At 38.9% G+C, this 14,625-nt stretch overlaps 1 protein-coding gene across 1 annotated transcript in view; it reads left to right on the top strand.

Annotated features, from left to right (window-relative positions):
- slain2 (SLAIN motif family, member 2) overlaps nucleotides 1-14,625 on the top strand; it is a 43,584-nt gene that overhangs the window by 15,174 nt on the left and 13,785 nt on the right. Inside the window, exons 3-5 of the mRNA XM_069924698.1 lie at nucleotides 6,880-7,050; nucleotides 11,135-11,296; nucleotides 12,127-12,492. Coding sequence (XP_069780799.1) covers nucleotides 6,880-7,050; nucleotides 11,135-11,296; nucleotides 12,127-12,492 — 699 coding nt within the window. The remainder of the gene's footprint in view (nucleotides 1-6,879; nucleotides 7,051-11,134; nucleotides 11,297-12,126; nucleotides 12,493-14,625) is intronic.

The following is a 14,625-nucleotide window of genomic DNA, read 5'->3' as shown; positions in this document are numbered from 1 at the left end:
GCAATTTTCCACAATGTCAGCTACTGAATGTAAAGGAATTATTTTGTTAAAAGTACTGTTTTTCCAGATGACATTCTTTATAGAACTTCAGGTCCACAAGCCCATGCTGCCCAAATACCCCAATTAACCTACAACCCTTGTACATTTTGAAGGGAAGGGGGAAAATGGAACACCCGCAGGAAAACCACATTCACACAGAGAGAATCTATAAACTCCTTATAGATAGCGTCAGATTCAAACCTGAGTGTAATGATAGTGATCATGGTTGCATTTGCTACTAACAAGGTTTTAAGGATATAGTTCCTGTTTGATTATACTTGGCTGCCAGCAGGGGGTGACACAGAAGGGGGGGGCTGCCGTAAGTGAGATCCATAATGGAGGCTTGCAGCCTCATGGCATGCCTCGTGGGCTGTTTGCAACAACTTGAAAGTAAAGAACCTTTCCCTTCATTCATGTGTTGTCTAAGAACTCAAACATAAGAATACAAGTTAAAACACTGGGTTGCTAGCATTGTAATAGCATTACACTATTACAGCATTTTCTGGTCCTGTAGCCATCGCTGTGGCCATTTCTTGATGAGATGTGGAGTGAATTGCATTAACTATAATGATGGGGATCTCAGGAGAAGACTGATCTTTTCAGCACTTTCTCTGAATGTGCCTTTGACAATTAAATGTGGCAGGACTGAAGAGATTTGATTTGTTGATTATTTATTGCATAGCTCTAGCTATTGCATGCAATTTAGCTGTTTACTCCTGTGAAATTTAACTAAGTTAAATCAGGTAAGCCTGATTTGCACACCTTGTTGAACTGTGGCCTATTCTAATTGGGTGACTGAAATTCTAGAGTGAGGGACAAGTGAGATCTTGAGGTTACAGATTGTTACAGTGGTAATACCACTTCACCCCTAACCAGTCACTTCAGGACTCTGCCAGCTGAGACTGTGCTGATAAGCATGTATATGTAGGATGAAAGTCACCAAGGAGCAGTGTAACAAAGGAGGTAACAGATGTGCACAAATTTTTTAAGGGACTTGGAAAGAAGAACTTTTAAATTAGGGTATTGTTTAATTGGCAATGCATGCAAGTTAATGAGGACAAGAGTGATAGCTAAATGCAGAGATTTGGATAACATTGATAAACAGACTAGGCAGGTTTTGTGCAGGAGAGACGAGCAGCAGATAACATTGGCGGACTGTTGAGTGTAATGCATCTGACACAAATCAGAAATGAGAAGGAATTGGCTGCTTCCTTGGATGTAGAGAAGGCTTTTGATAGACTGGAGTGAGAATTTTTATTTAAAGTGTTGAAGAAGGTGGGGTTAGGGCCAATTTTTCCAAATTGGATTAGGATGCTATACCATGTGCCCAAGGCAAAGGTTATAACCAATGAACAAATCTCTTCAACTTTCCCACTTTGTGCTAGTGATGGAACCACTGGCTAAGGCCATTTGTCAGGATCCAGACATTAAAGGTTATAGAGTGGGCCAGGAGGAGCACAAAATCAACTTATTTGGTGATGTGCTGATATATCTGTCAGTCCCTGCAATTTCTTTACCTCGACTGCACGTGGTATTGGAGGACTATGGGAAACTCTCCGGATATAAGATCAATTGGGGGAAAAATGAGACTATGCCAATCCCTGAGGGGAATTACAGCTAACTTGAAGAAAATAGCAATTTAAAATTGCCACAGGAGGGGATCAAATACCTGGGAGTTGATATTGATGGCAACTTGAATAATTTGTGCAAGTTAAATTTGGCCCCCTTGCTGGCGAGAGAGTCGAGGAGGATTTAAATAGATGTATGTCCCTGCCCATGATATTAATGGGCAGAGTTAACAGCGTCAAAATGAACATATTGCCAAGATTTCAGTATCTTTTTCAGACATTGCCTCTGCTGTTAACCCGGTGTTTCTTCAAACAACTGCTAATCAAGTTCAGAAGGTTTCTCTGGAATGTTAAGTTGGCAAGGGTCTCTGGAAAAATTAACGTGGGACTAGTCTAGGCGGATTGAGGATGCCAGACTTTTTTAATATTACTGGGCAGCCCAGTCGAGATGCATTGCCTCTCTTTCGGAGAGGAAGTGTACCATTCTGGGCACAAATTGATCTCCACCTGGTGGACGAGGGGATGGCAGAGGACTTTATTTATAAATGGGATGCTAAATTGCTGTTAGGAAAGAATGGCAGCCCCACGTTAAAACAAGTGATTAATATCTGGAACAAAATTAACCAATATTTGAACATCAAAGTTGGACTCTCCCCAAAAACACCCCAACTCAGAATAAATTAATACCATTAATGATAGGTAACAGATCCTGGATGCATGGCGCCGTAATGGCATCAGGTGCTTTGAGGACTGTTATGAGCAGGGGCAACTAATGTCGTTGGAGCAACTTAAAAAAAAATAAAGTAAAAATGATTTGTCAAATCAGACATTCCACTGCTATCTTCAAATAAGATCTTTTTTACAGGATGTATTTGGTCCAAGTATGGTCCTACCTCAATGCAGTGCCATAGAGACTATGATTCGAAGGGGGAGTGGAAAGAAATCCATTTCTGCAATGTATTTTGTGCTCCAGTCAGAGGGACCCAAACTGGGCCTTCATAGATCGAGGGAAAGATGAGAGTCGGACTTGGGTATTGTAATTGATGAGAGATGCTGGTCTGACTTATGCTGTGACAGCAATGGAAGGTACAGGTTGGTGCAATAATTTTTTGCACCAGCTGTATCTAACACCACAAGAGGTAAACATGTGTAAACCAGAACTCTCGAACCAATACTTCAGATGCAGCATTCATGCATGCAACCTGGTCATGTACCAAAGTGAGCCCCTTTTGGGAAGAACTAGGCCAAGTCCTAGAGAAAATCATAGGTAAGCAATTCCTGTAGGACCCAGATTTGTTCCTGTTGGGAAACATAATGGACATAAGACTTACAATGAAGCTGTCCAAATTTCAAATCCAATTTGCGTTAATCTCAGTGGCCAGAAAGTGCATTGTGGCTACCTGGAAGTCTGACTCTAGTCTTGGTATCGAACGATGGAATGTGGAAATGCAGAGCTACGTTCCCCTAGAGAAAATAACTTGAAACCTGAAAAACAAATATTGTACCTTTCATAGGATCTGGCAGCCTTACATGCACTACATAAATGTATAGCGGTGATTGGTTTCCCTGTTCCTTGCTGCGGCGTCCGCTCCCTTGCATTGATCACGATCAAGGAACGTTAGGAATGAGTATAGGCCCAGAGGCTGCCCATTGAACTGTGACAATCCTTTCCCCTTATTATTTATTTTCCTAGTGTTAAAGTTTTGTTGTTGGTCGAAGTGTGAGTGAGTAGTCTTAGAAATATAAAAACATAGAAGATAGGAGCAGGAGTAGGTCATTCGACCCTTCGAGCCTGCTCCGCCATTCAACGAGATCATGGCTGATCTTAAAGTTCAGTACCCCGTCCCCGCCTTCTCTCCGTAACCTTTAATACCCTTGTACTGAAGAAATATATCTAATTCCCTCTTAAATATATTTAATGAACCTGCCTCTACTGCCCTCTGTGGCAATGAATTCCACAGATTCACCACCCCCTGGGTAAATAAATTCCTCCTCATCTCAGTCCTAAATGGTTTGCCTATTATCCTCAAACCATGGCCCCGGGTTCTGGATTTTCCCATCATTGGAAACATCCCATCTGCATCCATTCTGTCCAGTCCTGCCAGAATTTTATAGGTCTCTGAGATCCCCTCTCAATCTTCTAAACTCCAGCGAGTACAATCCCAATTTGCGCAATCTTTCCTCATAAGTCATTCCTGCCATTCCAGGTATCAGCCTGGTGAATCGCCTCTGCACTCCCTCCATTGCAAGAACATCCTTCCTTAGATAAGGTGACCAAAACTGCACACAATACTCCAGGTGGGGTCTCACCAAGGCCCTGTACAGCTGCAGTAAGGTATCCTTGTTCCTATACTCAAACCCTCTTGATATGAAGGCCAACATACCATTTGCCTTTTTAACCGCCTGCTGTACCTGCATGCTCGCTTTCAGAGACTGATGTACAAGTACCCCTAGGTCTCTCTGCACTTCCCCATCTCTTAATCGATTGCCATTCAAATCGTAATCTGCCCTCCGGTTTGTATTACCAAAGTGGATAACCTCACATTTATCCACATTGTAGTGCATTTGCCATGGATCTGCCCAGTCCCTCAATTTATCCAAATCACACTGGAGCTTCCTGACCCCCTCTTCCATGCACACAACCCCTCCTAGCTTAGTGTCATCTGCAAATTTGGAGATATTACATCCAATCCCCTCATCCAGATCATTAATGTAAATTGTGAACAGATGGGGTCCCAGTACAGATCCCTGTGGCACCCCACTGGCCACCGCCTGCCACTCAGAAAACGAGCCATTTATCCCAACTCTGTCTTCTACCTGCCAGCCAGTTCTCAATCCACATCAATACTTTGCCCCCAATCCCATGAGCCTTGATTTTGGAAGCCAGTCGTTTATGCGGGACCTTATCGAAGGCCTTTTAGAAGTCCAGGTACACCACATCCACTTGCTCTCCCCATCTATTTTACCTGTCACCATCTCAAAGAATTCCAATAGATTTGTCAAGCTCGATTTACCTTTTGTAAATCCATGTTGACTCTGTCCGATCCCTTCTCTGCTAGTCATATGCTCCGCTATTACATCCTTAATAATGGATTCCATCATTTTGTCCACTACTGATGTAAGGTTCACCAGCCTATAATTCCCTGCTTTTTCTCTACCCCCCTTTTTAAATAGTGGGGTAACATTAGCTACCCTCCAATCCATGGGTACTGATCCTGAGTCTTATCGAGTTCTGGAAAATAATTCTTAAAGCACCTGCTATCTGAATGGCCACTTCCTTAAGTACCCTAGGATGTAGATTATCAGGCCCTTGGGATTTATCTGCCTTCAATCCCATCAGTTTCCCCAAGACCATGTCCTTAGAGATACTGATTTCTTTCAGTTCCTCCCTTGCATTAGTCTCTATGTTTCCCAACATCCTTGGGAGGCTATTTGTATCCTCTCTTGTAAAAACAGAACTAAAGTAAGAATTTAATTGGTCTGCCATTTCCTTATTCCCCATTATATATTCCCCTGATTCCAACTGCAAAGGACCTTCTCTGGATTTCACCAATCTTTTCCTCTTGACATATTTATAAAAGCTTTTGCAGTCGGTTTTTATATTTGCCGCAAGCTTACTTTAGTAATTTATTTTTGCTCTCTTGATTAATCCCTTTGTCCTCCTTTGGTGCATCTTGAACTGCTCCCAGTCTTCGGTTGTGGTACTTTTTTTGGCTAATTGATATGCTCTCTCTTTGGACCTAATGCTGTCTCTAATTTCCCTTGTTATCCACGGTTGAGTCACCTTTTTTGGTTTATTTTTATGCCAAACCGGTATAAACGATTTTTGTAATTTCTCCATTAGATCTGTGAATGCTTTCCATTGTCTATCCACAGTCAACTCCCCCATAAACACCACCCAATCAATCTTACTCAACTCCCGTCTCATACCATCATAATTCCCTTTATTTAAATTCAGGACCTTAGTCTTGGTTTTAATTTCATCAGTCTCCATGTCGAGTGAGAATTCGATCATATTGTGATCGCTCCTACCCAAAGGGCCTCGTACAACAAGATTGTTGATTAGCCCCTTATCATTGCATAATACTCAATCTAAAATGGCCTGCTCCCGAGTTGGTTCCTCGACATATTGGTCTAGATAACCGTCCCGTAAACATTCAAGGAATTCCTCCTGCTCAGTATTTTTACTAATTTGGCTAGTCCAATCTATATGCAAATTAAAGTCTCCCATGATGACAGCTGTTCCCTTATTCTAATTTCTAATTTCTCTTTTCTAATTTCTCTTTTAATGCCTTCCCTCACCTCGACACTACAATTTGGAGGCCTATATACTACCCCCACTAATGATTTCCGACCCTTGATATTCCTCAGTTCTACCTATATAGATTCTGCATCTTCCGAGTTGATATCCTTTCTGTCCCTTCTCTCACCATCAATACTACCCCACCCCCTTTTATTTCTTGCCAATCCCTCCTAAATATCATATACCCCGGGATGTTAAGTTCCCAGGCTTGTCCACCCTGCAGCCATGTTTCTGTAATCCCAATCAAAAATCATATTTGTTTATCTCAATTTCCACAGCTAATTACAGCTGTCTTCTTTTATATGTGGGGGACGGAACTGGTAGAGACACTGGCTTGTGTGTATATATAGTCATAAAGAAAATGAATATATGTATATTTGAATATGAACTGCCATTGTTGGCATGACACTATATATGACTGTACAAGCTTGTGTGAAAAATATAAATAAAATATTTTTTTAAACTGTATTTACGGGGATAGGAGAGGGAATTTCTTACAAAAGTTGATTCAAGGAGAAAAGCATTTCACGTAATCTTTTCATTACAGCTGTTTGGATTACAGAATTTCACCCTTGCAAATTTCTACCCAACAATTTGAGATGGAATAAAATTTGCTCTTTCAGAATTTGTGTGGGGGAAGGGAAGTAAATGAATACAAAATTTAATTATAATTCAATTTGCATTTCTTTGCATATTTGCAGATGATGTGGTTTCACCTTGCATAAAATCTCAATGTGGACTGTTTTTCTCGAAATGAAGTAACCATCCCCTGCACTTTCTACCATCTGTAGCTTGTTGATTTTCAATCTTTTTAAATGTTTTTGTGGAATTTAAATGCACTTTCCTATCAGTAGACATGGCCTCTGGCTTGCTGATTAGTGTTACTGTTGTTTGCCTTGCTCTGACCACGTGTGGAAATTTTCATTACTATGAAAATGAGTTTTTGTTGTGTTACTTTCAATTTTGCAGATTGCAAGAGGCGCAGCCTGTTTGGTAACTCTTATTTTCCTGCTAATTACCCAAGTCCTTTCAGTCCAAGTGGAAGCAACAGTCCTTTTGGCAGTGGCTTCAGTTCCCCATCTTCCACACCAGTCCGGTCTGCATCACATGTGAAACAGATGATGATACCTGGATCTGCAGGTAGAGTGAGTGGCCTTAACATGACAGTAATTATTAAATGCTTCATAATTGTGCACAATTTCAGGTGTTTGATTGCATTAATGTTTGATTTTGATGTGCTGTTAAAATGTATTGATTTTTAAATATTCATTCCAGTTTTTAGTGAAGAAATCAGTTCAGTAATTTCAAGACATTAATATAATTTTACTTCTACACAGATAATATAATGCTGTTATGTCCTGTATTTATTTTGTAAAAACTAAAATATATATTTGACTACTGCAGCTTAAAATTGTAATTGTTCAGGAGAAAACAGTTGCACATCAAAAATAACATTTATGTAATTTGTCACTTCAAATGCAATCCAAGGTTTCATTCCCATCTCACACAAACTGAAGAACAGCCTTTAATTATCTTTGTGGGTTAGAGCTGATGAATGTTTTTTTGAATATTTAATCAAATAAAAGATCAAATAATTGAGAATAATATACCAAATTGCATAATAGATTGTTAACATGTATATGTTGAAACTATATATATATAAGAAACTTTAAAAAAAAAACCCACTAAAACCCATCCCAGTCCCCCCTTCCAAAAAACTATTATAATCCCAGAACTAAAATACAAAATGTTTCATTAAAAAAACAATCACAGTTAATTAATTTGGATTGCATCAGTTGACACTCGGGGACCTCAAAGACATCACAAAATTATTATATTATTTCTTCAGGGAAAACTTCATGAAACAGCAATACCTTTAGCAAAGAGCTGATGAATGTTGAACTTAGTTAGAACAAATATTCAGAAGATTTAATTGGCTGTACATGCAAATAATTTTTGGTCAGTGGTGGCAGAGGTAATTGAAGCAAGGGGACAGGAAAATCTGATATATTAAATTGTTTCATGGCTATGCAAATCCAGAACACTATTTTCTGTAGCTGCCTTCAAATGATGAGCTGCCAGTTTTCATTATCTTTCTTGAACTTGACTCTCTTGGTACTTAGTGGACCCGTTTATTTATTTATATATATAAAAAAAAATTCACACCATAAGAGTTGACTGAAGGTAGTAACTTGATTCCTTACAGAAATTTACATCAATTGTTCCATTCTTTACATAACTTGTAAGCTATAACTTGTGTTGTGTGGAGGATTGCAGCATGAAAATAACAGGAGGAAATATTACCCTTGTTCTGACTGTCAATTATTTTAATGAAATCTCATTTTTCATCATATCAAACATTACTCCTGTTGAAATTATAGACTGTCTTCCATTCAAAATGCAGGCAACATTTGTATCTAATGACTGCCTCATTTTATAATTAACACTATTTACCTAGGTTGGTGTTGTGTTCAGACAGCTCATTGACATAAAATTCCTTCTGATTATCCTAAAGCTTTTCAGCAGGTTACTCATTTAACCCTTCCTGAACTGCCTTAAGTTTATCCTTCTAAATTTTTATTTGCATGTCTTTCCAAGAAGGTATTCTTACCCCTTCACCTCCACCACCCCCCCCCCCCCCCACCCTCCTCTTCACACATTTGATTTCCATAAGGCATGAACATGAATAAGCTTCTTCCTATGCACTTGACTCCAAATTGGTTTTATAATGCCTGGCTGCCCCTTTGTGGTTGCCAGGGTGAGATAATCTTTCAAATTAAATGTTAAAATTGCATATTGCCTTGAGTTTCCAAGTGTGTAGTTTTGTTAGATTTTAGGAACAAAGTAGATAATTCAGCCTGCAGAATTCGTTCTGCCATTCAAGGAGTTGACATATGGTTGAAATGCATGCGTATGCATTAACTCTATTCTTTTGTGTCCTTGGCCCAAAAGAACTTGTATATCTCACATTTCAAATTATTAATGTATACTGTTGTTGGAGGGAGTCCTGACTTTCTGCAATGAATTCTCCTTCACTGTCTCTCAAACCCCATTCTATCACTAGAAATTGTTTAGACAGTCCTAAGCCTGAAACATAACTAGTTAACTGTTTCTCTTATTACAGATGCTGACTTAACCTACTGAATGTTTCCAGCATTTTATTTTTGTTCTTAGACTTTCAGCATTTTATTGCTTTTTTTTAATTTTCAAAAATGTTTCCATCCACCTTATCAGTTGCCATCAAGCCCTAAAAAATAATTTCCCTTTCTCTTCAGAATTCCACAGTAATTAGTTTATAATTCCTTTTTGCGAACTGCCCCTTTGAGTCCTAGTAATTCTGGTGAATTTACACTGGGTTCTTTCTAAGTAACTATATCCTTTATCCCCTTAGCTAATGATGGGGCAGCAGCCAAATGGAGAGAAATTGGTTCCAATAGTAAAAAGACATTGATAGGCAAAAAAGAGCTGAAAAGCACAAAGAAGCATTCCTTTGCAAACTTTAGAATACACCCTCTGCTAACCCCTGCCTCTGGGGCAGGGTCTAGTAGCTGAGTTTCAAATTTAAGTCTCGCCGGGAGTCTGGAAATTTGATTTAATCCCGTGGTTTTCAAACTGTCCCCCTAAACTCACATTCTACCTTAAGTATTCCCTTTGCCAATAGTGCTCTGTGGTTAGTAAGGGATTGCTTAAGGTGATATGTGAGTGGGAAGGGAAGATTGAGAACCACTACTCAAGACACAATTGTTACTGAAATATTTTGCTTGAGAAAAATTGTCATTGGCCCATTTCCTTTGGAGTTATGAAACCGTGTGTATAAAAAGTCAATTATGTATGATTAAAACAGTGGTTTTTAAATCCTTTTTCTACTCGAATGCTATGGCATAGGGATTGCATAAAGTGGAATGTGAGTTTAGGGGGGCAGTTAGAAAACCACTGATTTAATCAAATTTTTTGTGAGATTGAACAATTATTTGATGAAGAAAGAACTTGTGGGGTGGAAGGACTGGAATAAATTGAGTATCTCCAGCAGAGAGTCACGATATGCACTGAGACAGAATCAAAATTTATTGTTATGAACAAGTTATGAAATTCGGTGTTTTGCAGCAGCGTCCTAGTGCAAACAATCATATTATAACCATCTTATGACATTATTTTTAAAAAACATAGTGCATGAAAAGTAAGCCAGTGTCTTTGGTTCATTGATTATTCAGGAATCTTTTGGCAGTGAGAAGAAGCTGTCCTTGTCCTATTGAGTGTCTTTAGGCTCCTGTATCTTTTTCCTGATGGTAGCAGAGTGAAGAGGACATGGCCTGGCTGGTGGGGGACTTTGAGGATAGAGTCTGCTTTTTTAAGACACCACCTCGTATAGATGTCCTCGATGGAGTGAAGTCGCAGGTGGAGTTAACAACCCTTGAGTTTATTCTTGTCCTGAGAGTAGGCACCTCCATACCAGGCAGTGATGCAACCAGCCAGAATGCTCTCCACGGTACACTTGAGAAGTTGACGAGAGTCTTCGGTGACAAACTGAGTTTCCCCAGACATCTCACAAAGTATAACAGCTGGTGAGCCGCCTTTGTGATTGCATCAACATGGAGGCTCCAGGACAAATCCTCGGAGATGTTGACACCCAGGACTTTGTAGTTCTTGACCCTCTCCACTACCGAGTTCTCAATGAGGACTGGGCCATGTTTCCCTGACTTCCTCCTGAATTCCACAATCATCTCCTTTGCTGACGTTGAGCGCAAGGTGGTTGTCATTACACCATTCAATAAGCTGCTCCATCTCCCCCCTGTACCTTTCTTCATTTCCGTTTGTGATTCTATCAACAACTGTGGTGTCATTGGCAAACTTGTAGATGGCATTGGAATTGTGCCTGGCCATACCATTATGGGTGTATAATGAGCAGAGCAGTGGGCTAAGCACCCATCCTTGGATTGCACCTGTGAGGAGGAGACATTGTTTCCAGTTCATACTGATTGTGGTCTTCCGAATAGCCCCTTTGATATATTAAGTAATATCATAGGTGCTTTTCAACTTTCTGGCTGTTTTTTCACATTCTGATTCTTCTGAGATCTCCAAGTTTCCAGTGTATAGAGATCTGATGAGCCAGTATCTAACAAATTTCTTTTCTGTTTGGTGTCTTTACAACTAGATTTTGTATATGCATAAAGTGTTTAAAAGCCAAAACAAATTAGTATAACCTATCTCTTCCTATCTACATTAGGTCATTTTAAAGGTTCTATAGACCAAAATTCCCTTGTTAGCCCTACATCATCTGTGGATAGTGAACAAAGTGCTTCTGAAGTAGATGAAGACTCATTGGGATCTGGCTACAAGCTTGCTGATGTTACAGATGTACAAATCCTAGCTCGTATGCAAGAAGAAAGTATGTATTATCCTGAAACGTCTGCCTTGATGTTGTCATTGCTTTTGTTTGTCATTTGTTGACTATTGATATTGTTCTTTTGTATTTCTACATTTTCTTCCTGTGGTCAGCATATTCTTCAGACTGGCACCAGATAAATTTGAGTTTGTTTGCCTACTGTTAAAGGCCATGTTCCAAAACTCAGTTACAAAAAGGAACTTGAATAAATATTATCACTGCATTACTTTTATTATTATAATTAATAACTTCAGAGTTTGCTTGGCATGTTCAAGAGTAAAGCAACTCAAGATCCTTCTAAGGAGTTTTAGGCAATATTTGATGCTGGAGTTAATGCAATGTCAAAGTAGATGACATGTTCAACAGGTACATTTTAAAGGATTTCTCATTACAATAGAGTAGCCAAGGAATTCAGGAAGGGAATTCCAAAGCTGAAGGCACTGCCTGTCATAGTGAATGATTACAGTTGGAGAGCCAAATTGGGATTGGGCACTTGTTATATTATCTGTGCATGCCAAACTGCTTTGCTTCCTGGCTGAGCAAGTAAAAAATTCATTTTATTCAGGCATATGGATTGGAATCACTTAGATGGTTATAGGCTGAAGCAGGCAGACAGAATTGGCAAGGTCAGCATGGACGTTGGGCTAAAGGACCTGTTTCCAAGCTGTAAAACTCATTGGAATTTGCTTTCCTTAGTCTAGGATCGATGCACAGTTATAAGAAGTTAAGGAGGGGTATGAACAGGATGGAGTCATTACTATTTTATAGAAACAGGCCCTTCTGCCCTACTTAAGACCAAACTTTTTTTGTTCACCAATTTTTATTTTCACTAGGTCTCAGACAGGAGTATGCAGCTAGCACTTCAAGGCGTAGTTCTGGTTCATCTTGCCATTCAACAAGACGAGGTACATTCAGTGATCAGGAGTTTGATGTTCAGAGTCTGGAAGATGAAGAAGAATGTGTTCCTCATGCCTTGCACCCTCCCCTGAATCGCTTCACTCCATCTCCAAGGCATACCCCTCGAGCTTCACCCAGACATTCACCTAGGAATTCTCCACGCTCACGCTCTCCTGCTCGCAGTCTGGATTATGGGAGGCCATCTGTATCACCACAGCCCATGATCAGTCGTCTGCAACAACCTCGTCTCTCTCTGCAAGGACATGCATCAGATCTCCAATGTAATATTATAAAAAATGAAGGTAACTAATTCATAGAGTTGTAGTAGTCTTAATCACAGGTTCTACATGTTATATTATTGCTACATTGATCAGCAATTGTACTTGCATTTAACTTGCCTCCTTTACAGTTCAACAATCAGTAGCTAAATAAATTTTTCCTGTATTTCAAGGTGAAAATACGAGCTACTCATTTGTTTCCAATTAACAGAATAATAAACTGAACAGGAGAACTGGCAAGATGGGCATTGAATATATTCAGAGTGGAGATTGAACTACAGGTACACGATCCTTTATCCGGAACCCTTGGGGAACAGTGTGTTCTGAATTTCAGATTCTTCGGGATTTCGGAAAGCCCACCTGAATTGTGCTGCCGTATCCGCCGGCCCCCACTTGCCGGATTTTGGAGCTTTCCGGATTTTAGATGTCCGGATAAAGGATCGTGTACCTGTACAAGTGAATTGAAGGAAATGAGGAGGAAACAGGAAAGAGTTATTGAGGTTGGGATTGGATCAGCATCTTGCTTGGCTTTATTACCTTTCAATCATTGCCTAGCAAAATTCATCAATCCCAGTGTTGAAATATTCATTTGAAATTAAAACAACTGTGTAACTACTTGATATACTTGGCTTCCAACTTCCTAGAAAAGTAAAATCTCTGGTATCTGGAATTCAAGCAACCGCAAAAAAAAGAGGAAATAAATACACAAATAAATAAAGTTTTAAATTGTGAAAGTAACTGTTCTCCAAAGCAACACAAAACCTCTTGGTGAAGATGGGAGCAAATATTCAGCTAGCAGAGAGGTCCAGAGTGCCTCACCTGTCGCAGCTGTTTGAATAAAGTTGTATTTGAATAAAATGGCGTCACCAGGATGAATAATCAGTCCATGACACTTGCTGCTATGGTTACTCTCCCAAAGTGCATCCCTATCCCTGCCTAGTAAGAGTCTTCATTAATGTATTAAGTATATTAGTCAGGCTTTATCTATAAACTTGGGGGAGGGGGGTTAATTATGATGGCAGCACCATTACCATTATGCTGTTAAAACGCCAACAATCGGAGTTCAAATTTAAATTGTGTAATTTGTGGGAATTACCCAATCAAAGTGACCTTTACATAATTAAGAACAACTATACTGATTTTTTTTAAATATTAAATAACTTTGTATTTTGCACTGCCTTTTGTTTTTAAAATTGTTTATTATTGATGAAGATGTATTAGTTGAGCATTATAAGAGTGTGTCTCAGACAACTGAAAAATTCACATTACTTCTCACTCACATACTGGGGATTTTATTGTCCAAGTGATTACTCAAATGGAGTGTTCAAACATTTTGCCTCTGCTTATCCAATTTAAAAACATCATCATTTTTGGGGAAATTATTTGTTTGATAATGGTTTCTTTTGCTGAAAGGTTCTTGTAGGGACCTGTTTCTCTGAATGAAAATATTTCTTTGAATATCGTACTTATACTTGAAACTAGAGGAAACATTTAAAAATTTTGGTAAAGTTGTCAGTTTTCCTTGTTTATTTTTCAACATTTAGTACCAGGACTGTCCGCATTATTTATTTTAATGTTCCAGTAAGAACCATTTAATACTTTGAATTTATATTGATGGTAATAACAGCACAATGAGAAGATAGGCTGAGAAAATGTTACCTACTTCTTTTTCCATAGAATGAAGAATTGCCACTGTTTTACTAATTTTTTTTAAATTTTTTTATTTTTCACACCATAAACCACATTAACCATGATACATACTTTTTCCTTTTCAAATATATACAGTGCCATTTTCTCCCTCCTACCATCCCTACCTCCCCCCCCCCCCCCCCCGTCCATTTAAAGTACAAAATCTAGGATACATTAAACCAGTCAAACAATATAGTCATTCAATAAAAATAAACAAGAAATTCCACTGAGTCAATTCTTTTCATTTCCTTCTCCTTTCGTTAATTTAGGTAGTGAATGTCCCCGGTAGGTTTTCTCTATTGTGTTTCATGTAAGGCTCCCATATTTGTTCAAATATTTCAATATTATTTCTTAAACTATATGTTATTTTTTCTAATGGAATACATTTATTCATTTCTATATACCATTGTTGTATTTTCAAATTATCTTCCAATTTCCAGGTTGACATAATACATTTTTTTGCTACGG

The sequence above is a fragment of the Narcine bancroftii genome, chromosome 3 (assembly GCF_036971445.1).
Source record: "Narcine bancroftii isolate sNarBan1 chromosome 3, sNarBan1.hap1, whole genome shotgun sequence".
Lineage (NCBI taxonomy): Eukaryota > Metazoa > Chordata > Chondrichthyes > Torpediniformes > Narcinidae > Narcine > Narcine bancroftii.
Note: the sequence above shows the minus strand (reverse complement) of the source record. Positions and strands in the feature narration are given on the sequence as shown.